At 34.8% G+C, this 23,178-nt stretch overlaps 2 protein-coding genes across 2 annotated transcripts; one reads left to right on the top strand and one right to left on the bottom strand.

Moving 5' to 3' along the window:
• Positions 241 to 13,119, top strand: LOC109235737 (protein transport protein SFT2-like). Its single transcript, XM_019401970.1, has 4 exons — positions 241 to 590; positions 3,580 to 3,847; positions 3,980 to 4,084; positions 12,227 to 13,119. Exons 1-4 carry the CDS (start codon positions 403 to 405, stop codon positions 12,335 to 12,337), a joined length of 672 nt encoding a protein of 223 aa, XP_019257515.1. The 5' UTR covers positions 241 to 402; the 3' UTR covers positions 12,338 to 13,119.
• LOC109236274 lies at positions 20,925 to 21,575 on the bottom strand. Its single transcript, XM_019402474.1, has one exon. It carries the CDS (start codon positions 21,467 to 21,469, stop codon positions 21,074 to 21,076), a length of 396 nt encoding a protein of 131 aa, XP_019258019.1. The 5' UTR covers positions 21,470 to 21,575; the 3' UTR covers positions 20,925 to 21,073.

Below are 23,178 nucleotides of genomic sequence, written 5' to 3'. Positions count from 1 at the left end.
GCCAAAAAGAAGCTTGGCCAAACAGGCTATTAATATAGTTGGGCCAGAGCCTAGGAGAGAGTAAATAAATATAATTATTTTAATAATTGTGGGCTGTCAGGATACCCGTAAAATTTAGGAGTGTAAATAATTTTCTAGGACAAGTTAAATGGGATGTTTATGCATTTTCTCTAATAAAAACAAAAATGTTAAAATAAATAATTCACTAATACATACAGAAAAGTTTTTAAAAAGAAAGGTAATTGACATATAACAGAATCCTACGAGAAAATTTCTGTAATGGCGAGAACCAGAACTGCCCCGTACCCCATAACCTAAAACTCCAGATATCCTTCACCCTGCTATACACAAAATTCCATTACAGAAAACAATTTCATCAGAAGTAACAAAGAAGAAGCAATTATGCATAAAACAGCACAATCATGGTTTACAGGAGGGCCAAGTAACGATCTGGAAAAGACACAATCGTCCCTTTTAGCTGATTGGAATGCTTACGCTGCTGCCCAAAATGAGGAAGGTTCTTCATCTTCCGATCTAGGGTTCGATCTTGAAGCCGCCGTTAGAGATAAAGTCTCCGGCACTTTTAACGTGTAAGTGGAAATTCAAATATTTGATTAATTTGAATTTCAAACCCCAGTGCAGTTTTTAATTTTTAAAAAAATTGTTAAGAGTGTGATATTTGGTTGAAGAATGCAATCGTGAGATTTCCAATTGGATTAGTTTTTTGTCAGTTTTTTACTCCCTTGTTCAAAAAGGATGGCGGGTTTAGGGTATCAGAGTCAACGAATCTAAAATTTTGATCTAAATTTGAATGTAGATTCTTAATTTTTTGAATAGGAGGCCAGCTTAATTTTCAGGTTTTGAACCTGTGATGGCGTTTATAAAGCCGAGCTCTCTTACCCTAATTACGTCCAGTAAATGTAAATGTATCTTTTTTTCCGTTATGCAATCCCATTTTGCTGTGGGAGGTGGTAAAAATGATACTGGTTAGCTACCTTTAGAGCTGCTAACCAGAATATAGCCAGTATTTGCAAAGTAATTGAGAAATAGTCACAGCTTAAAAAGGTGATATAGACCCACTTTTCGTCTTCTCCGTTTATTTCAAACTTTAGGACACTGTTCAAAACTTTTACATGTGAAACTGCACTGGAGTTTCAGGACTCCCTGAATGTGAAACTATGCCGCGGAGTTGGAGCTTTTAAAAGTGAAATCCGAGCACACTGTGCTGGAGTACTGCGATTTTCTTGAAGCTCTAGATGACGGCATAATTGATACCCCATGAAGAATTTTCTTCTGGCGTCTAACAACAAGTTTGCTCTTATTTTTGCTTTGTCCTAGTTGATAACTTTTTTTTCCTTTTTAGCTTGCGTAACCCACTACATTCTTCCATCGAGAATGATTATGAAGATTGTGTAATGGTGTGTGAGTCTCTGCTATGTGTGCTATGTCTCCAGGGCGATCTAACAGAAAACTAGGTTCCATGTTCTTTCCAATCAGTGGCCTAAGTTGCTCGGACACGGGTGCGGATCTAGAGGTTGGATCCTTCTAGATGTAAATTCTAAGATTTGGGGATACAGATCCTAATACGAATACGGGTGCGGGGATCTGACTAAAGATAATTCAAAGAAAAAACTCTAAATTATGAGAAATTTTGTGGAATACTTACGTATAGCTTGTGAAGTGCGGATTTTTTTTTCTTAAGTTGTAGATAAGTAAAGGCTTGATCTCCTAGATAAGGTACGCTATTTTCTTTAAATTTATCCTAGTTTTGGTTTGGATTTCGGGAATCAAATTGTACCTCGTCTCGAATTTTTTCGTCCGTCGTGGTCAAATACCCAAAATTGTTTGACCAGATCCGGTACGGATCACATACCCACACCCATACTAGTGTCGTGTCGACATGAGTGCGGTACCTAAACTGTCGTGTCGGAGCAACTTAGTCCGTGGCATCTACTACACCAACTTCATTGTTTTCTTTTGCACTTGACCAGTATGATTTATGATTTCCGCGGATGTATTCTCACTATCGTACCTTTTCTCTTTGGTTCTGCTAGTACTGGAGTTTCACTTCTAAAAGTTCTTAATCCATGACACTTTGTAGGAGTTCCACTTGTTAAAGCTAGAACATCAAGAAAATTGTTGGAATTTAAACTGTGGCTATTTTTCAATTACTTTACCGCATTTTTAAGTTGTGGCTATTTTAATTATTTTGTAAATGTTGGATATATTTCAACCAGCGGCCCTAAGGTGTCAAAATATCCGTGGGAGGTGTACGGGCATGTCATTTGAGACTCAATACCTTTGGATAGAGTCTACAGAGCAAGTCTCCCATCCCTTTCACGGATTATGTTTTTACAATTTTTTTGCAAAACTTAAAGAAAAAAATAGAAGTAAGCTTGTGACACATTAAAAACAAATCCATTTATAGCCAATCATCTATCTATAATTTACTCCCTCTGCTCCAAAAAGAATGACACACTGTTCTAAAAAGTATGAAATTTCTCCTAAATTTGAAAATAATTTAACTTGAACTTCCCATTTTACCCCTAATGACAAGCTTTTGTAGTCACAAAAATGTTGTGGCATGATTAACAACACAAACTTCAAAAGTTTTATAGCCACACAAATTATGACATATTTAATATTACAAGTTTCACAAGTCTTTTGTAGTTTTGTTCTTTCTTAAAACTCCGTGCCTAGTCAAACTTTGCCGCTATTAATTGAAATGGAGGGAATATGAATCACATGCTTGGATAAAGGAGGATTATTTAAGTTGATGATCAGGGTAAACTAGTATTTTTTTTATGAGGTAGGGTAAACTAGTCAAATTATGATGAATCAGATATTGAAGGGACAAAATTGAGTGAAATGGTATATTTTTGTTTCTTTTTTGGTGCAAAGAAGCTCTAGTAGAAGATGCAGATTCAGTAGTTGACATCTTAGGGTCTTTGTAACTAGCACAGGACCTCTGGTTTCTCTTAGCACAGTCTTTGTGCTAAGGACCACTTTAATTGTTAATAAAATACCTGTTACCTTGTTCCAAAAAATACCTTGTTCCAAAAAAAAAAAAACAAAAAAATAGAGTGAAATGGATACAGATGATTCATATAGGCGGCTTCAACTAGTCTGGGATTGAGGCATAACAATATAGGTGATTGATGATATTATTATAATGCGTAATGATGTTTGCTTGCTGTATCGCTTGTGTGATTCCCCTTTCAGTTAATCTTGTATCGGTTTTTGAAATTTATGACATGGGTGTGTCTTTCATTGATCTTGCTCAAACTTGGAGCTGTCAATATCCTGGGAAATCTCTTCTATGGACTTCCATGGACTTGGTAGTTTGATGATTTGGGCAAAGCATGGTGGAAGCAATCTGATGTATTCTTGCATCAGGTAGCACGTATGTGGTAATTTGGGCAATAGTCTTTAGTTATTACAATTGAAGGAGTGATGAAAATGGTCGGTCTTGGGTGTTTTAATATAATTGCAATATTAAAGTAGGTGCCCTCCTGGTGTCTTTGGTTGTATTGCTCACTTGCTGATGATATTTGTTAACTTTTTCCGTTTTCTGCATAGGGTTTCTAAAGGAGTAAGAGATTTACCTGGAAGCTTCAGTTCCGCGACCAGCAATGTTCCCTCTGGGAAGTCCCTTATGTACTTTGGATTATTTCTTGCAGCTGGTGTTTTTTTCATCTTCATTGCATTCACTATGTTCCTCCCTGTCATGGTGCTGATGCCTCAGAAATTTGCTATCTGCTTCACAATTGGTTGTGCATTCATTATTGGCTCATTCTTTGCCCTCAAAGGTCCAAAGAATCAGCTTACACACATGACATCAAAAGAGGTACTTAGTCATCCTCAGTCTTGGTTTTGCCATCTTTTATGTCTAACTTGTTGGTTGTGGAAAACACACATTTCCCTTCTTTTGTGACAGCTCAATTTTCTGCAATCTCATTAGTCTTCCTTTCTTTTCCAGAGACTTCCTTTTACAGGGTTATTTGTTGGCAGCATGGTTGGGACGATTTACGTCTCTATGGTGCTTCACAGTTATATTCTTTCTGTGCTCTTCTCAGTTATACAGGTATTGGATTCTTGCCCCTTTTTCCTTTAATGATTTTGCCATAATAAATTCTTTTTAGCCTCTATAGATGGAAGATGAGATGAACACTTGAGCAAATGCTTTTAAGCTAGCTAGTCACTATTCCAGGAACCCCCCCCCCCCCCCCTAAAAAAAAAAAAAAAAAAAGAGAAAAAGAAAAAGAAACCCAGCAACAGAAAATAAGATTGTAGGACAAGTTTTTTATTTTTATTTTGAGGGGGACAAATATATACTACTATGAGTTCTCCAATAAATCGAGTCCTCAATATTACAAGATGTATTCCAAGCCATGATTTGTTTTGTCTGTAGTAGCCATTCTGCCGTTTGTTTTAATTGGGAAAGTGCATTCATGTTCGAAGCTACATTTTATAGCCACTTCACGGGTTCTAACTCTTTCAACTGGAAGTTAGTATAGTTTTTCCTTGGTTAGTGAGCTGTACTATCTGGTCTTTGATTTCCCAAATGTCTTCCATTCTGTATACTTGATGCTTGGGCAATATCATATCCGCAGTTGGCGTTTTACTTCTCACCACCTTGTCCGTTTGAAGTTTGCTATCTCTTAATCCTTAAGTACTTGTCCATATTGCATAAATCTTTAGCTTTCTATATAGTATCTTGTCATTAAAGAAAGAGTTTTGTCTACATGAATTGTAAACACGAAGTCTTAGCTTACATTGTTTGAATGACAGAAGTGATTATTCTATTTCGAAACAACCAACGTAGGAAGGGCTAAACAGAATCTGGGTAAAAAACATTGTGTATTGCCTAAATATAAGACTAAGCATGGACCTGCCAACTCACGCCCTGTACTGCAAGGAAGCCTTTTATCCTGGAGCTTCTTATCTGGAATAAATTTTGGAAGCCACGAGTCAATTTAGTGTAATATGTTTTATGTGTTGAAGTACTCGACACACTGACTGTTTGCAATTAACAATATTAATTGCAATTTTGTTCTATATTAGTTGGAAAATTAGAAGATTCTTTTTCTATCATACATTACAAGACACCAAATAACTTGGAATATATTCCTTTAAGATGTTGAGCAAACTTAAACCGACGGTCTGGCCTAGTGGTCAATGCAGTGGGAGGAGAACTATGAGGTCCAAGGTTCAAATCCTAGCGGAGGCCAAGAACACTAGGTGATTTCATGTGTTGTTGCCATGATAATAGTTTGGGTCCAACCCATCATGAGCAAAGTGAGAGATGTTGGATATTGGATTTGGGTATTGCGTCACTCCATGTGGGCTGACCGACCCGTTTGGGAAGAGATAGGATTTAAACTAACTTTTTAGGAGAAGTTACTACACGATTAAATATAGTGGCAAAAACTGCTTTTTTTTTTCTTCTCTTCAACAATGGACTTGTCATCTTCTCACGGATAGATAAAACACACAGAAAAGAACATTCCTTTTCTTGTTCCATATTAAAAAACAAATAGATTTAAATCGTGGTAATTTTTATTTTGTTTCCAAGAGATTTAAAGTGGACTTAATAGTGATTTTTACTCCGTTGCTCTAACAGGTACACAAGTTCATGTTTCTGTTACTGGATAGATCTTACAATGGTATCAGTCATGTGTTATCTGTTCTGTAGTCCTAAATTAATTCTCTGGAAACACATTGCCATTGAAACTGTTGATATTTATTGCTGTTGAAATGTTTTTAGCGTCTAAGCAAATTCTTTTTTTTTTTTTAAATTTGATAAGGTGAAGATTTTATTAAAAACAGTATCAAGCTGATACTGTAAAAATACAAGGATACTGCTGGCTTAAAAATATTAAAATCCTAAGCGGTCTAGCATGTCCAGCATATCATGAAAATTCATAACAACATTTCCATCTTTCCAATAGTACAAATAATGTAAACAACTGTATTTCACATATTGCAGTTGCTCCTTCTTGCCTTCAAAACACCTATTATTTCTTTCTTTCCATATCGTCCAAGCTATGCTAAGAGGAATATCTCTCCAAAACTTCTTTAAGGATGCTTCTGGACATGCAGGTTCCCAACACTCTAATGTATTCCTGAATTTCTTAGGACTTGCCCAAAGGATGCCAAAGTTAACCGTGAACATGGACCACACCTGCCAAGTAAATTCACAATGCAAAAAAAGATGGTCCACGGATTCACAAGCTTTCTCACACAAGTAACACCTGCTGCACATTATCCAACCCCTTCTCATCAAATTTTCTTGAGTCAGACATGCTTCATGTGCTACTAGCCAACCAAAACATGCTACTTTTGTTGGGACTGTAGTCTTCCAAACCATCTTCCAAGGCCACTTTTGTGCTTGCACCGGCTGGGTAGCATTTAGTATTTTGTAGAGTGAACTAACAGTAAAAAAACCTTTTTTACTAGCTTTCCAGAGTAGGCTGTCTTCTTTTTCTGGCGATAACACCACTGATTGCATCTTCTGAATAAATATATCAACCTCATGCATTTCTCTGTCGAAGAGATTCCTTCTGAACTGGAAGTCCCAACCTGTATCAGTAAATATATCAGCTAAGAGGATTTTTGGATTATTGGCCAATCTGTACAGGTTGGGAAATTGAATTTTCAGCAGACCAGAACCATCCCAATTATCTTCCCAAAGTCTGATTTTTTTCCCGTTGCCCACCCTCAAGCCAACATACATGTTAAATTTCTCCCATAGGTTACAAATCTGTCTCCAAACAGCTACCCCATATGGAGTTTTTACTGTTTTAGGTGCAAAGAAGCCCTCTTTTCCATATATCACCTCCACCACTGCTTTCCAGGGAGCTTTTTTCCCATCGTTTAACCTCCATAGCCATTTGCATAGCAAGCTTTGATTGTGAGCTCTAAGATTTCTAACTCCCAGACCCCCTTCTTTCTTATGTTTTGTCACAATGCTCCACTTTACTAAATGATATTTTCTCCTTTCTGTATCACCTTCCCACAAAAATTTCTTCCTAATTTTATCAATTTTCTTCTCCACACTAGCTGGTATAGGAATCAGAGACATTAGATAGGTTGGTATTCCATCAAGAACACTGTTTACTAATGTCAATCTGCCCCCAAGTGATAAGTATTGCTGCTTCCAAGGAGCCAACTTTTTTTCACACTTGTCAATTACACCATTCCACACTGATTTGTCCTTGAATTTTGCACCTAAAGGCAACCCCAAATAGGTAGTAGGAAACTTTTCAACCTTGCAACCCATGATATCAGCTAACATATTAATATCACTGTCAGCATTCAAAGAAAACATTGAACTCTTGGCCAGGTTTATTTTTAATCCCGTCACAGCTTCAAATGCCAACAGAACCACCCTCAAGTGCATCACTTGATTTCTATCAGCCTCACACATCAACAAGGTATCATCCGCATAAAGACTATGAGAAATTTCTATACTATTTCCTGAATGACCCTCCATTTTAAAGCCTTTTATCCATCCACTTCTCACAGCAGTTTTAATCATCTGACTCAACACCTCCATTACTAGAAGAAACAAGTAGGGAGACAGAGGGTCTCCTTGCCTTAAACCTCTTCGAGAACTAAAATAACCTACCGGACTACCATTGATTAGTATTGAGAACTTTGTAGTGGAGACACAAAAGTTTATCCATTGAATCCACTTACCCCCAAAATTCATCTTTTCTAGCAACTTCAGCAGACAAGGCCAATTGACATGATCATAGGCCTTTTCTAAGTCCAATTTGAACACCACACCAGGCAATTTTCTTTTCCAGTAGTAGTTTATACATTCATTTGCCAACAGTGATGCATCCGCAATTTGTCTACCTTTCAAAAAGGCATTCTGATTCTCAGAGACCAACTTGTCAATCACCAACTTCATTCTCTCAGTAAGGACTTTAGCTATCAAACTTGTATATACTCCCAAGCAAACTAATAGGTCTGAATTCCTTGATGTTGGCAGCCCCTTTCTTCTTTGGCATCAAAGCAATGAAGGTTGAGTTAAAACTTCTGACAAATTCTCCTTCTCTGTGAAACACCTCAAATGTCTTCAGAACATCTTCTTTCACAATATGCCAGCATCTTTTGAAGAAACACATATTAAAGCCATCTGGACCAGGAGCCTTATCCCCTTCTACCATTTTTACTACTCTTGTTACCTCTATTTCATCAAAAGGTCTCTCCAACCACTCTTTCTCTTGGTCACTGATGCTAGCAAGTTCTGAACAATTCCATGAAGGTCTCCAGCTCTTTTTCTGAAAAAATATCTTTATAGAACTCAAGTATGTGGTTTCTAATCAAATTTTTGTCATCTGTGAAGTCCCCATCTATTTCTAGCTTATCAATCCAATTATATCTCCTATTTGAATTTGCTATTTTGTGAAAAAATTTTGTGTTCTTATCCCCTTGCTTAATCCATAAAAATCTGGATTTTTGCCTCCAATGTATCTCTTCTACCTTAGCTATGTGATGCAACATCAGCCCATCCTGCATCAACGTCAATTTCTGGAATGATTATGGTTGACTTCTTTTTTCCTTTTTGTGACACTATTCTGATATATCTTCCATACACATTAAAATTTTGAAAGATACAGTACAAATACAACTGATCCTCAATCTTCCACTTTCTAACAATATTTCCTTTCCCAATTGAAGCAAGTTTAAGGTATTTGCAAACCTCCAGAAGATTGATCCTATCAACAGTTAATCTGTTAACAAAATTCCTCCTTCTCTCAATAATCTCGTACCAATTGTCTCCATTTCCCCTAATTTCAAAAGATTTACCTCCCACAAAAAAGAAAGCATTCCTTGCCATGAAGACTCAATCAGCTTTATAACAATCACCTTTCTCGTCGCCGTATAGCTAGGCTTAAGTTACTCAGTGATTGCAATAAGACCGAAAGAAGGGAAAGAAACTAATGGCAAGAGAAGAAGTAGAAAAGAAAGAAAGAATAATTGAAGTAAGGAGACCAGAAATAGCTTTAGAATCTCGCCAGAAAAGTTAATCGGATTGGAGAAGAGGAGAGAGAAATATAGTTAGCACATCTCCCAAGAGAGACCACACTAGGACACCTTATTAATTGACTGATTATCTTAGTCCATAGAGAGCTTGTAGTTGTACAATACCAATTTCAACTATTTCCTTTTCTTCAATTTAATCTTTATCCTTTCTATATATGAGAAGAAAAAAGATGGCAGAGAGAGAGAGAAGAGGTGACTAAATGACTGGCATCAAAAGCCAGTGGAGAAGATGAGGTAGCAGATAGGGGAAAAGAGTGAAAGAACAAGAGGCTTTGGGGGTCTTATATAAAAATAATTTAAGAAGTCTTGTTTTGGTAAGTAGCTCTGGCACTAGTCTTTAATCTCTTTTACTGTCGTATTAGAAGTTGTAGGAGGATTAAAAATTTATAAAATAAGAATATGACCCTTAAAAATTTAAATTGTTCTTCTACGAGCTAACATGATATATATTGTCACATAGAATGGTTATGAAAAACCGTTCTAAATGTTTCCTTGTTCTCTTTTTAGAAATGGTTGGAGGGGATGAGCTCGAAGTACTCCAAGTAATCGAGCTAGGGGACAATGTAGAAAAGTGCGTCCTCATAAGACTTATTTCTGTAATGATTCACATCAAGAGCCTGAAATCATCAGGAATGATATCTCGAGGGTGATGCAAAATTTCTTAAGAGATGAAAGGGCTAAGTGAAGGGAAGTTTCAAAACGGTCCCTAATGCTTCAATATCTACACATATTCAACTCTTTGAGTCAAAACAAGATGAATTGTCTCATTAGAAGTTGGTTTCGGACTGAGAAGCTTTAGCTATTTTAGTCTATTCTTTAAAGCTTCCCAATCCAAAATCAATTTATAATGGTATAATTCAGCTCGTTTTGATTCAAAAAAATTGAATATGTTCAAGTATTGAAGCATTAGGGGCCATTTGAACTCCTTAAACTTTGTTTTACTCTTCCTTCCGCTTAGCTATTTCATTCCTTAAGAAATTTTGCATCATCCTCGGGACATTATTCCTGGATTTGAATCATTACAAAAATAGGTCATACACGATGCACTCTTCAACGTTGTCCCCTAGCTCGACTTTGAGCACCACTCCTACTTAGAGTACTTCGATCTCGTCCCATCCTGCCATTTTTCAAAAGGGAATAAGAAAACAATTATAATGGTTTTTCAGGACCATTATATGTGACAATAACTTGTAAAAGAGTAATTTACATTTTTAAGGGTCATATTTTTATATTTATATACATTCGACCCTCCTAGGACCTCTAATGTATCAATAAAAGGAATAACTAGGATTTGGACTAAGTTCTTCACTAAAGAAGTAATGATTTGTATTAAGACTAATTTTCTAAATATTTAAAAATTTTGGTCTTAGCTCATTAAATTAAAAAAAATTATATTTTGTATGCAAAAAGTCTTATAGCTTCCAAAGACCTTCACGTCAAATCTCATCTGACATAATGATATCAAATAATTTTAACTAGAGCAAACGCAGTTATATATTATTATCGTTATCTTTTAAAAGGAAAAAACAGCTGAACACATGGCTTGATGAATAAACAGAAGCCACAAGTTTATAGTACAAAGCTAGCATGGGTTTTTTAATTGCCATAAAAACTTTTGACTTAAATACTCTGTTCCCACCTTCTCTCTTAGAAATTTCGAAATATTATAGTCCATTTCTACAGCTCTAAACTCCAAAAGTTAGATCTCTTCCAAAGCAAATCAAAGAGAAGAAGAAATTGGGTCATGGGTGAGAATGAAAAAAATAATTGAAGGTTCTTGTTCTTTTGGTTCTCACATAGGAAATAAAATTCTTAACAGAAAGAGATAACAATAGTGATATTTAGGCATATAAAAAATGGTATTTACAGTGTTCTAGTATCTCCACTCAACCGCGAGAATCATCCTCTTACAAGGATCATTTTAACGGGTGCGTATTCAATTTCATTTTACCAAAAAAACTAAGGTCTATTTTATTAGAATTTACTTGCATGCCAAATTTATTTAATAAAAATAAACATCAACAGTTTCAATGGCAGTGCTTGTCAAGAGAATCAATTTAACACTAGGAAACAGATAATACATGCTCGGGTACCAACGTAAGATTAATTCAGTAAGAGGAACAAGAATTTGTTACCTGTTAACTCAGAAAATTGCTTCTAATTTCACTTTGAATCTCTTGGACACAAAGTAAAAATTACAACGAACTAAATGTCTTTGTGTGTTACAACGAACTAAATTGCTACCACTCGATTTAATCGTGTAGTAACTTATCTCTTCCCAAATGGGTTGGGTCAGCCCATATGGAGCGACCCAATACCTGAATCCAATATCTAATATCTCCTACTGTATTCACCCGTAGATATTTAAGTATGACTCAGTCTAGGCGAGGTTCAAAAGCATAAGTTTTAGAACCATCTGAGCAGACAAAAGATGTTTTTCCTCATGACCGGAGATTTCCATTCCTCTGTAAGGAGTTGTAAGATTAGTCTCTTGGCAACAACCCACACCCTGTTATTCCTTTAGATGCAAAGAAAACAGGTGAAAAGAAAGAACAAAACTGATGGAAAGGAAATACTCCATCCGTTCCAATTTATGTGAACCTGTTTGACTTAGTATGGTTATAATTCTGTTGAAACTTGTGGTGTTAAACATGCCAAACTACTTGTGTGATTATAAAAGTTTCTCATTATTGGTAGAATTGGAAGTTTAAGTTAAATTGTTTCCAAATTTAGAATGGGGTCATTCTTTTTTGGAACGGACCAAAAAAGAAATAGGTTCACATAAACTGGAACAGAGGAGTACTAAAAGGTTCCAAACCAAAACACAGCCACCTCGCACAAAAAGGGTAATTGAATGGCCTTGGAGCCATTGCTTACAAGCGTTTAGCTTCTTCTAACTTTTTATCAAAAAGCTTTCTTCCAGACAATCCTTCTTCAAGAGTGCAAGAAAAGAAAATAAACACCAATACTTCACAGGGATCTCTAGAGTAAGAATATTCGACAGATTTGTTACAGAAATATTATGCTGCTTCTACTAGTTTCATTAATAATTGGGTCTTTTCAACAATGTTGTCACTTTCTCAGAGTTTAATGGTTGTTATTATCCATCCATGGTTATATCAGTTGTAATACATAACTAATATGCTGTATTTTTTTCTGTTCTTGGTAGGTCCTTGCTCTATCTTATTATGTTATCTCCTACTTCCCCGGAGGTTCAGCTGGAATGAGATTTCTTTCTTCAACCCTTACATCCACTATTTTCAGATGTTTTGGAAGGTGACAACATCCGCTGTCCTAACAATTTGCCCTTTTGAGAATAGTCCAAAGTTTGAGAAACTAACTGTATGCTCTTGATGAGTTGCTTGAATGATAAATGATGAGAAGGGAATCAAGAATTATTTTTGGTACATCTTTTTTCCTACGTTTGTGCACATTTGAACTAGATTGGTAGTTGGATTAGTTGTTTACATAGTTGAATGTTTATGATGTACTATAAGCCCAAAATCTAGACGTATTGCGTTTTGAAAGGAAGAATTAAAATTTGGTTCGCACCAAAGGATGTGGCTTAGTGTTTATGAAGTGGGTGAAAATCACGAGAGACCAAAGTTTAAAGTCCCAACAGACAAAAAATACTTAGTGATCTATTCTCATCTGTTTGGTGGATAGAGTTATCCGGTACCTCTGGTGATGGAACCTAGCAAGTAGCGCGGCAGATACATGATGGAATAATTGAGGTGCACACAAGCTGGCTAGGGCACTATTAGTATTAGAAGAATATCAATGATTTTGTTTTCCCGTGTTTTGGACAAAAGGCGGAAGCTTCATTTCTCAAGGAAATGTACAGACGTAACGAGGTTCCGGGGGAGCTTTAAAGGCACATTACATCCAGGAAATTGGAACTTAATATATTGTTTTTCCGTAGTAAACATACATTATAGGTGTTGGTTGATCTCAAAAAATTCGAGGTCTTTCACTGGCCAAGGAATACATGGACTTACAATGAGCAAAGGTGGATATAGTGCAGGTTCTATGAGTTCAATTGAATTTATTATTTTCTCGCGAGTTATATATATACATGTATGATTTTTTTTTTAAAATATAACATATAATTAGATCATTCCCAGTTTATTATGGGGTCCGCGCAACAAGAACAAGAGCGCTTCCTCTTTCTTTTTCTTTGCCACCATGATACTGGAAATCAATACTTTCGCACGTTCTTGTCATTGTGAAAAATTGGTACTTTCCTATAGTTGATCATGGCTGCTTGATCTTTCAAAATGTTCAGGTCTTGAAATCTGGCTAGGAGCAACTACTGAATCTAATGATGGCAGTGTGATAATACCAGCCGAAAGAGAGAAAGCGTAAGACTTTGGTAAGGCAATTGTTGCAGAGATCCAAGTGGCATACCAAAAAGACTTATCAAAATCGCCACCATACGAGACTTGCAAGGCATGCCCGCCAGAAAGTGAAGAGAGGTTTATAAGCACCCCGACTTAGAATCATGACCCACCGAAGAAAAGAAAAAAGTATACCGCGATGCACCTCTCTTTGGTTAAGCTTTTGAAGATGCCTAAATTCACTTTCGCCGCATCGAGGTCTTTCATTCCGCGACTATCCAATCTTCTTCTTGAGTCTTTTAGAGGGTTTTCGGATAGTTCGGTACCGGCTATAGCAAAGGAAGCATATGCCTGTAACCTAGTTCATTCCCTATAATAATAGGTACGCCGATACTCCTTTTTTGATCAATTAAGGTAGGCTCGTGCCCGAATTCACTCAAACCTACTGAGTCTAGATCTTAAATTCAACTCTGACATTGTGAATAATCTATTCAATAGTCCCACCAATTTACCGTTTCAAATGTTTTGCCTATTCCCCTCTTCTTGCATCTCTATTTTGTCTATTCACCCTAATTAACATGTTGATGTCTGTAGTCAACCACAAAACCAACCTGGATAGCTTCTAGATTGGCTTGAAAATATCATATACCTAATTTAGTGCAGAATGGTACGGCAAGCAAGTTTTTCATGCCATGTTCATCTTGACAATATAATATCATGCACCTAATTATTTGGTTTCAAAATTGTACAGAAAAACATGAAAGGAATTGTACAAAGGCAATGTTAACATCTAGAAAATCCCTTGATCAAATCTATGGCATCATTCATCACCCTTACTTTTACTTAGTTTATCTTCACATGCGGATCCGGGATTTGAACTTTATGAGTTCAATGTCTAATGTTCTTAGAATTGAACTTATTATACTTTATAATTATGGGTTCGGACCTACTATTTTTTGCAATCTTAATAAATTTTACGAATAAATTTATATCCCGTATAAAAAATACTGAATTCAGATGAACCCGCTGCTTCGAGTCTACGTCCGCCTCTGTCTATCTTGACTTGTTCAAATTTCAACCAGTACTGATTTTGCCACCCCTAAGTAGGTTAGATTAGGATCGGGGCTAAAAAAGAAATTGACACATGAAAGAGGTCATTGATTAGGAAAACGTCGGGTAAGTCAATATGTTCCTATCTGTTAGGCAATTGTAGTAGTACAAAATAGTCTTGTTGTTTTCGTAGTTACAGTACATGAAATAGAGAGGTTATGGGCTAGGCCTAACAGTTTGGCAAGGCACCCTTAATGTTACACAATAACTCAGAAGTATTTTTGCGAGTTTGATTGATTTCTAATTATAGAGAGGCCTTCCGCATTTGGTAATATTCTATCATTTCGTACTTTTGAAAGAGAGTTTTGGAGCAACGGTAAAGTTGTTTTCGTGTAACCTATAGGTCACATGTTCGAGCCGTGGACTCAGCCATTGATACTTGCAATAGGATAAGGTGCATACATCATACCCCCTTGGTGCAGCCCTTCCTTGGGCCTTGCGTGAACACGGAATGCTTTGTGCACCGGGCTGCCATTTCTTATCATTCCTTCTCCGTCGCCTAGTTCAACTGATTAGGCAATTTCGTCGAACTGATCGAAATGCTGAACTTTCTTACTTATGTGATAAAGAGCTTATTTAGTATATGAAATCGAGTTGGCATAAAGTATTGAAAGTTAGTTGCCATTGTATCATCCCCGTTTTGATGACAAACTATACATGAGGAGGTTTCTATTGATATGATCTTGTATTCAGAAGTATTGGCTAATATACAGAGTCTTTTTATTTTTTTAAATCAGTAGGTAATAGTTAATCTTTTGATTGCCCAACTGAATTGTGATAGCCCTAAAAACAAGTATGAAGGCTCAATGCTAGTCTCTTTCCACTTACAACTATTTAGTAGAAGCCTAGTAATGTAAGGGTTAGTGTGCACATTACCTTACATGTAACATCGTGAGAAAAAGAGATGTCATATGAACAACTCTTAATTAGAATGACGAGTGAAGATTTGAAGAACAATAGAAATATTAAAATGGTCAATGTTTAATCATTTTCATACCTACACCAATCAAAAACCAAATACAGTAACTTACGTAAAATTTAATATGGAAGGATAAAGTCCCGCTATTTCTTCTAATTTGACGATTTTTAAGCATAGTTTTGGTTTTGATAGAAACAACACCTTCCTGATAACTTCTGAAACAATTAAAATATTAGGCAAGCAATCTTTTACCTTTTAATAAATAAAAAAAAAATACTAGCAAGAAACTTCTGTCAAAGCCCGACTTCCGCAAAAGTCACGATAACCTAGCAAAATAAACAAATGTCAAAATAATTTTTCTAATAAACTCTTATTCAACTATATCATCCTAAAACAATAAGTTCTTGGGATTGTATTTTCTACATAAACTCTTATCCATCGGCATAAATTTTAGATTTTAATATATAAATTGCCAATATGTTCGAGTTTCTTTTAAGATAATACTAGATAAAATTAGTAATGGCTCAAGTGTCAGGCCAGCCTTTAGGCCCCAAGAATTAAAGGCCCCTATAATATTATTTATAATTATTATATATAACTAATAAATACATACTATAAGATAAAAGTTAAACTATATGACGAGTTAGTATTTTGATATTCAAGTTACCCATTTGTGTTAATTTACTACCTTGCTTCTTGTTGGTAAAAACCTTATTGATATATACAAAAAAAATTTGAGTAGTTTAAATCAAAGTTTTAAAATGTTAGACATAATTCTTGGATTGACAACTTGAAATATTAAAATAATAACGTAAAAATTTGGGAAGATTTATTACATTCCTAATGTCATGCCAATACAGTAAAATAATAATTTTCTTAACTAATTGAAAAGGTCAAATAATGAACGCAAAAAAAGTAAAGTTTCTTAATTGTGACTTTTTTAACAAAAATGGTAAGATTCTTGTGGTAAATAATTTTGTATTATCAAAAGGTCTAATAGTGGAGACGAAAAAAATAATAAAATTTTAATTATTAATTGTAATCGCAATTTATCCAACAGATAATACACTCATGAAGGATAGAAAATTCACTCAACATTTTATGTTGAGATCACAATAATTTCAGTAGTTGGCAAAGTCAATTTTACTTCTAAAGGCTTTCTGGATAATGCAGGATTATGTGAAGGGCAGTAGCGGAGGCAGAATTTCCGCTAAGGGGGTTCAAAAAAGAAAAAAAGTTAAAAAAATAACAGAAATTGCGGCCAAGAAAAAAAGGTTTTGAACCTCCTTGACCACTAAACTATGCTTTTAGGTAGTGTCAATGGGATTCAAAACATAATATATAGGAGTAAACAACAGATTTAACTTTATATATATAGTATAATTTTTTGGCAAAGGGGATTCGGGTGAACCCCCTTCCGCCCCCTAAATCCGCCTCCGGTGAAGGGCTATGTCAAAGAATACATCCCACTACTGCCATCCCCTCCTATTTCTATCCTATCTTACGTTATTGTTGGACTGATTATCATAATTCAACTTGCATAAATGTTTTTTAAAAGCAACAAGGAGAAAAAGAGCATCAACGCTCTAACTAGGGGCCGGAGGTAGAGTATTGCATGAGCTTCAGTAGCTTTTATTCAGACCTTGTATTTGTATTATGAAATTTACTAAAAATGTGATAAATATTTTATTGTGAACCCATTAATTAAGACGTGCTATTCGATCGCAAGTTCAGAACCTATTAATTTCGAACTCTGGCTATGCCTCTAGCTTTAAGAAACAATATCAACAGAAAATATTCAAAACACACCCTCGCGGAAGGTTTTATGTGTTTTTACGAACCAATTCTTGAAATTTTATGCCAAGGTTTAGTATTTTTCTTGGCAGATTCTTTTAATTATTTCCTATTTACAGGACTGAGGTAGGTGAAAAATGGACAGTTAAGACAAAAAAAATAGAGAGAAAATTTTCCAGCATAGAGTAAGAGAGTGATAATTAATGGCTATGAAATTTCATAACACAATAATTTCAAGCATGTTATCATCAAACTAAAACATTAACACTACAATTTTTCAGACATGTCTTAGCTAGAAACTCAAGACATGCACATATCCTAGGATTAATATTAGGAGCTGTCTTGCCACAAGACATCATATCCTATTTCTTCCAATGGAACTGCACTACAAAAATGAGAAAAATCAAAGGCAAATTCTCCCACATCAAAAATCTCATTTACTCCCTCTGGGCAAGCAGTTGTATCTGTATGTGACAACTCCATCATTTCTAGCCACTCGAAATCATCGATAAGCTCCCCCTCCTCGATATTCGTGACATTCGGGGTCATTTCAATCACCATTGGTTGTATTACACAATCTACTATGTCTTCTTGGATATCATAATTTGGTTCTTCTTCTTCTTCTTCTTCTTCAAGTAGTTCTCTTAGTGTGTTTTCATCAAATTGTGTCACTAATTCCAAGTCTTCAAATTCATCTATGTTTGTCAGAGCTTGTGAGCTAGTAGGAATTTAGTGCAGAATGGTACGGCAAGCAAGTTTTTCATGCCATGTTCATCTTGACAATATAATATCATGCACCTAATTATTTGCTTTAAAAATTGTGCAGAAAAACATGTAAGGAATTGTACAGAGGCAATGTTAACATCTAGAAAATCCCTTGATCAAATCTATGGCATCATTATCACCCTTACTTTTACTTAGTTTATCTTTACATGCGGATCCAGGATTTGAACTTTATGAGTTCAATGTCTAATGTTCTTAGAATTGAACTTACTATACTTTATAATTATGGGTTCGGATCTACTATTTTTTGCAATCTTAATAAATTTTACGAATAAATTTATATCCCATATAAAAAATATTGAATTCAGATGAACCCGCTGCTCCGAATCTACATCCGCCTCTGTCTATCTTGACCTGTTCAATTTTCAACCAGTACTGGTTTTGCCACCCCTAAGTAGGTTAGATTAGGTTTGGGGCTAAAAAAGAAATTGCCACATGAAAGCGGTCATTGATTAGGAAAATGTCGGGTAAGTCAATATGTTCCTATCTGTTAGGCAATTGTAGTGGTACAAAATAGTCTTGTTGTTTTCGTAGTTACATTACATGAAATGCAGAGGTTATGGGCTTGGCCTAATAGTTTGGCAAGACACCCTTAATGTTACACAATGACTCAGAAGTATTTTTGCGAGTTTGATTGATTTCTAATTATAGAGAGGCCTTCCACATCTGGTAATATTTTATCATTTTTTACTTTTGAAAGAAAGTTTTGGAGCAACGGTAAAGGTGTTTTCGTGTAACCAAAATGTCATATGTTCGAGTCGTGGAATTAGCCATTGTTACTTGCAATAGGATAAGGTGCCTACATCATACCCCCTGGGTGCAACCTTTCCTCGGGCCTCGCGTGAACACGGGATGCTTTGTGCACCGGCTGCCATTTTTTATCATTCCTTCTCCATCACCTAGTTCAACTAATTAGGCAATTTCGTTGAACTGATCAAAATGCTGAACTTTCTTACTTATGTGATAAAGAGCTTATTTAGTATATGAAATCGAGTTGGCAGAAAGTATTGAAAGTTAGTTGCCATCGTATCATCCCGTTTTGATGACAAACTATACATGAGGAGCTTTCTGCTGATATGATCTTGTTTTCAGGATTATTGGCTAATATACAGAGTCTTTTAAAAAAAAAAAAAGAAATCAGTAGGTAATGGTTAATTTTTTGGTTGCCCAACTGAAGCAAAAGTACTTGCGATAGCCTAAAAACAAGGATGAAGGCTCAAAGCTAGTCTCTTTCCACTTACAACTATTTAGCAGAAGACTAGTAGAAGCCTAGTAATGTAAGGGTCAGTGTGCCATTACCTTACATGTAACAACGTGAGAAAAAGAGATGTCATATGAACGACAATGGGAACTCTTAATTAGAATGACGAATGAAGAATTGAAGAACAAAGGAAACATTAAAATGGTTAATGTTTAATCATTTTCATACCTACACCAATCAAAAACCAAATACAGTAACTTACGTAAAATTTAATATGGAAAGATAAAGTCCCGCTACTTCTTCTAATTTGACGATTTTTAAGCATATTTTTGGTTTTGATAGAAACAACACCTTCCTGATAACTTCTTGAAATTCTGAAACAATTAAAATACTAGGCAAGCAACCTTTTACCTTTTAATGAAAAAAAAGAAAAAAAAAAATACTAGCAAGAAACTTTTGCCAAAGCCTGACTTCCGCAAAAGTCACGATAACCTAGTAAAATAAACAAATGTCAAAGTAATTTTCCTAATAAACTCTTATTCAACTATAGCATCCTAAAACAATAAGTTCTTGGGATTGTATTTTTTACATAAACTCTTATCTGTCGACATAAATTTTAGATTTTAATATACAAAATGGCAATATGTTCGAGTTTTTTTAAGATGATATTAGATAAAATTATTGATGGCTCAAGTGCGAGGCCAGCCTTTAGGCCCCAAGAATTAAAGGCCCCTATAATATTATTTTAATTATTATATATAACTAATAAATACATACTATAAGATAAAAGTTAAACTATATGACGGGCTAGTGTTTTGATATTCAAGTTACCCATTTGTGTTAATTTGCTACCTTGGTTCTTGTTGGTAAAAACCTTACTGATATATACAAAAAAATTTGAGTAGTTTAAATCAAAGTGTTAAAATGTTAGACATAATTCTTGGATTGACAACTTGAAATATTAAAATAATAACGTACAAATTTGGGAAGATTTATTACATTCCTAATGTCATGCCAATACAGTAAAATAATAATTTTCTTAATTAATTGAAAAGGTCAAATAATGAACGCAAAAAAAAAGGTGAAGGTCTTTAATTGTGACTTTTTGACAAAAATGGTAAGATTCTTGTGGTAAATAATTTTGTATTAAATTAAAAGGTCTAATAGTGAAGACATTTTTTTTTAATTATTAATTGTAATTGCAATTTATCCAAGAGATAATACACTCATGAAGGATAGAAAATTCAGTCAACATTTTATGTTGAGATTACAATAATTTCAGTAGTTGCCAAAGTCACTACTGCCATCCCCTCCTATTTCTATCCTATCTTTTTTTTTTTTTTTCAATTTTTTTCAACAAGGAGAAAAAGAGGGGGCGGAGGTAGTCAGCACCTTTTATTTAGACCTTGTATTTGTATTATAAAATTTACTAAATACGCGATTAATATTTTATTGTGAATCCTTAATTAAGACGTGCTATGAGTTCGATCGCAAGTTCAGAACCTATTAATTTCAAACTCTTAAGAAACAGTATCAACAGAAAATATTCAAAACACACCCTCGCGGAAGGTTTTATGTGTTTTTACGAACCAATTCTTGAAATTTTATGCCAAGGTTTAGTATTTTTCTTGGCAGATTCTTTAATTATTTCCTATTTACAGGACTGAGGTAGGTGAAAGATGGACAGTTAAGACAAAAAAAATAGAGAGAAAATTTTCCAGCATAGAGTAAGAGAGTGATAATTAATGGCTATGAAATTTCATAACACAATAATTTCAAGCATGTTATCATCAAATTAAAACATTAACACTACAATGTTTCAGACATGTCTTAGCTAGAAACTCAAGACATGAACATATCCTAGGATTAATACTAGGAACTGTCTTGCCACAAGACATCATACCCTATTTCTTCCAATGGAACTGCACTACAAAAATGAGAAAAATCAAAGGCAAATTCTCCCACATCAAAAATCTCATTTACTCCCTCTGGGCAAGCAGTTGTATCTGTATGTGACAACTCCATCATTTCTAGCCACTCGAAATCATCGATAAGCTCCCCCTCCTCGATATTCGTGTCATTTGGGGCCATTTCAATCACCATTGGTTGTATTACACAATCTACTATGTCTTCTTGGATATCATAATTTGGTTCTTCTTCAAGTAGTTCTCTTAGTGTGTTTTCATCAAATTGTGTCACTAATTCTAAGTCTTCAAATTCATCTATGCTTGTCAAAGCTTGTGAGCTAATAGGAATTTCTAAATCCATCTCAAGAAAAAAGATGTAAAAATAGAAGCAAAGGCAAAAGGAAGAAGTGGAAAAGGCTATCTATTTGGATTGCATATAGTTAGAAGATAACTTTATGAGAAAAAAGCTTAAGAAGCAAATGTCTTAAATAGGCACCATAAAATTCCAAGTCTCAAGGATATGTCTATCATATTTTCTTGATTTCTTGTAAAAGGTCATATACACTCAAACCTCTTTTATAACAGCCTCGTTTGTTCCGATATTTTTTGATTGTTATAGTAAAGTACAGTCATAAAAATATATATATATCATAATATAACATGAAAAATTGTTTCCAATAAAAATTAGATCATTATAATAAAGTATTGCTATAAAGAATAATTATTATAGAAATGTCTGATTGTATCTAATATTTGCCGGAAAAAATAGTAGTACAAAGAAGTATTTCGAGAATATTGAATCCTGTTAAGTGTTAACATCAAATCAAATTTAGAAGGAATGAGAAGTTTCTGCATAATTATTTTTGTGTGGAAAATTAAATGGCATAATAAATATTTTTTTGCCATTTTTTCTTGGGAAATTACCAGCTATATCCATTTATAGGTAGCTTATTATAAAAATTGGCCAATTGATAAAATATTACTAATATTAGCCAAATTAGCCAATTAGCTATATGTAGCAAAAAAATATCAAATTTTTGCTTTGTTTTGAGTGGGTGTTATTAGAATAGATTGGGCACAACTTAAGGAGCTTGAATATCAGTTTTGGGATGATTTGGTGAAGTTTTGAGGTGGTTTGAATTGAAAATTCGATAAAAACTGAACATGAAAAAAATGATATGTGTATCACACTGTGTATCATTTGTGTATCACAATGTATCATATTTGTGTCTATTGTGTATCACATGTATATCCATGTATACCTGTGTGTGAGATACATGCGTGATACATGTTTGATACATGTGTCGCAGAGGACTTTTTTGAACTCGATTTAATTACGAATTTTGATACAAAACCAGTCCAAATCAACTCCAATCTTCCTCAAATTTTGTATATTGACTTATCTATATATTTTCAATGAATTTCAACTATACCCATTGAAAAAGTTCCTTTTTTTGTTTAGATTTTTGGAATATTGAATATATTTTTTGTAGTTCATCACCTTATTTGCTACCTCATCCATTAAATTTCCTTTCCGTCTATCTAGTGTTGCTGATCACGCTTAAAATATAGAAGGTGATTTTTGCATGTGATTCATTGAGAGAAAGAACCCTATTATTTGGTTTTTCAATTTTTATTGGCTAGTTTTGGTAAGTCTATAATTAATGGCTAGAAGTTGGTAAATTGAGATTTATTTGGGACATTTGTGTAAGTTTCCCTTTTTTCTTTGTCAGCAAAAGTGATGTGCTTTTTGCACAAGTGGGCTATGCTTATCCCTTTTTTGGATAAATTATGAAAGCGATATGTTTGGTATATAATAATCCTAGTTGCGTTTGAGGATAGGACAAGTTGGTTAACACCACCTACAGCTCAGCAAAGCTCATATCTTTTTAATATTTATTTTATTATATGGGGGAGGTTTGAGCCGAGGGTCTTTCGGAAACAGCCTCTCTATCGTCATAAGATAGGGGTAAAGTCTGTGTACACTTTACCCTCCCTAAACCCCACTTGTAATTGTGGGATTTTACTGTGTATGTTATTATTGTTGGCGGGGGGGGGGGGGGGTAGGGG

The sequence above is a fragment of the Nicotiana attenuata genome, chromosome 12 (genome assembly GCF_001879085.1).
Source record: "Nicotiana attenuata strain UT chromosome 12, NIATTr2, whole genome shotgun sequence".
Classification (NCBI taxonomy): Eukaryota; Viridiplantae; Streptophyta; class Magnoliopsida; order Solanales; family Solanaceae; genus Nicotiana; species Nicotiana attenuata.
Note: the sequence above shows the minus strand (reverse complement) of the source record. Positions and strands in the feature narration are given on the sequence as shown.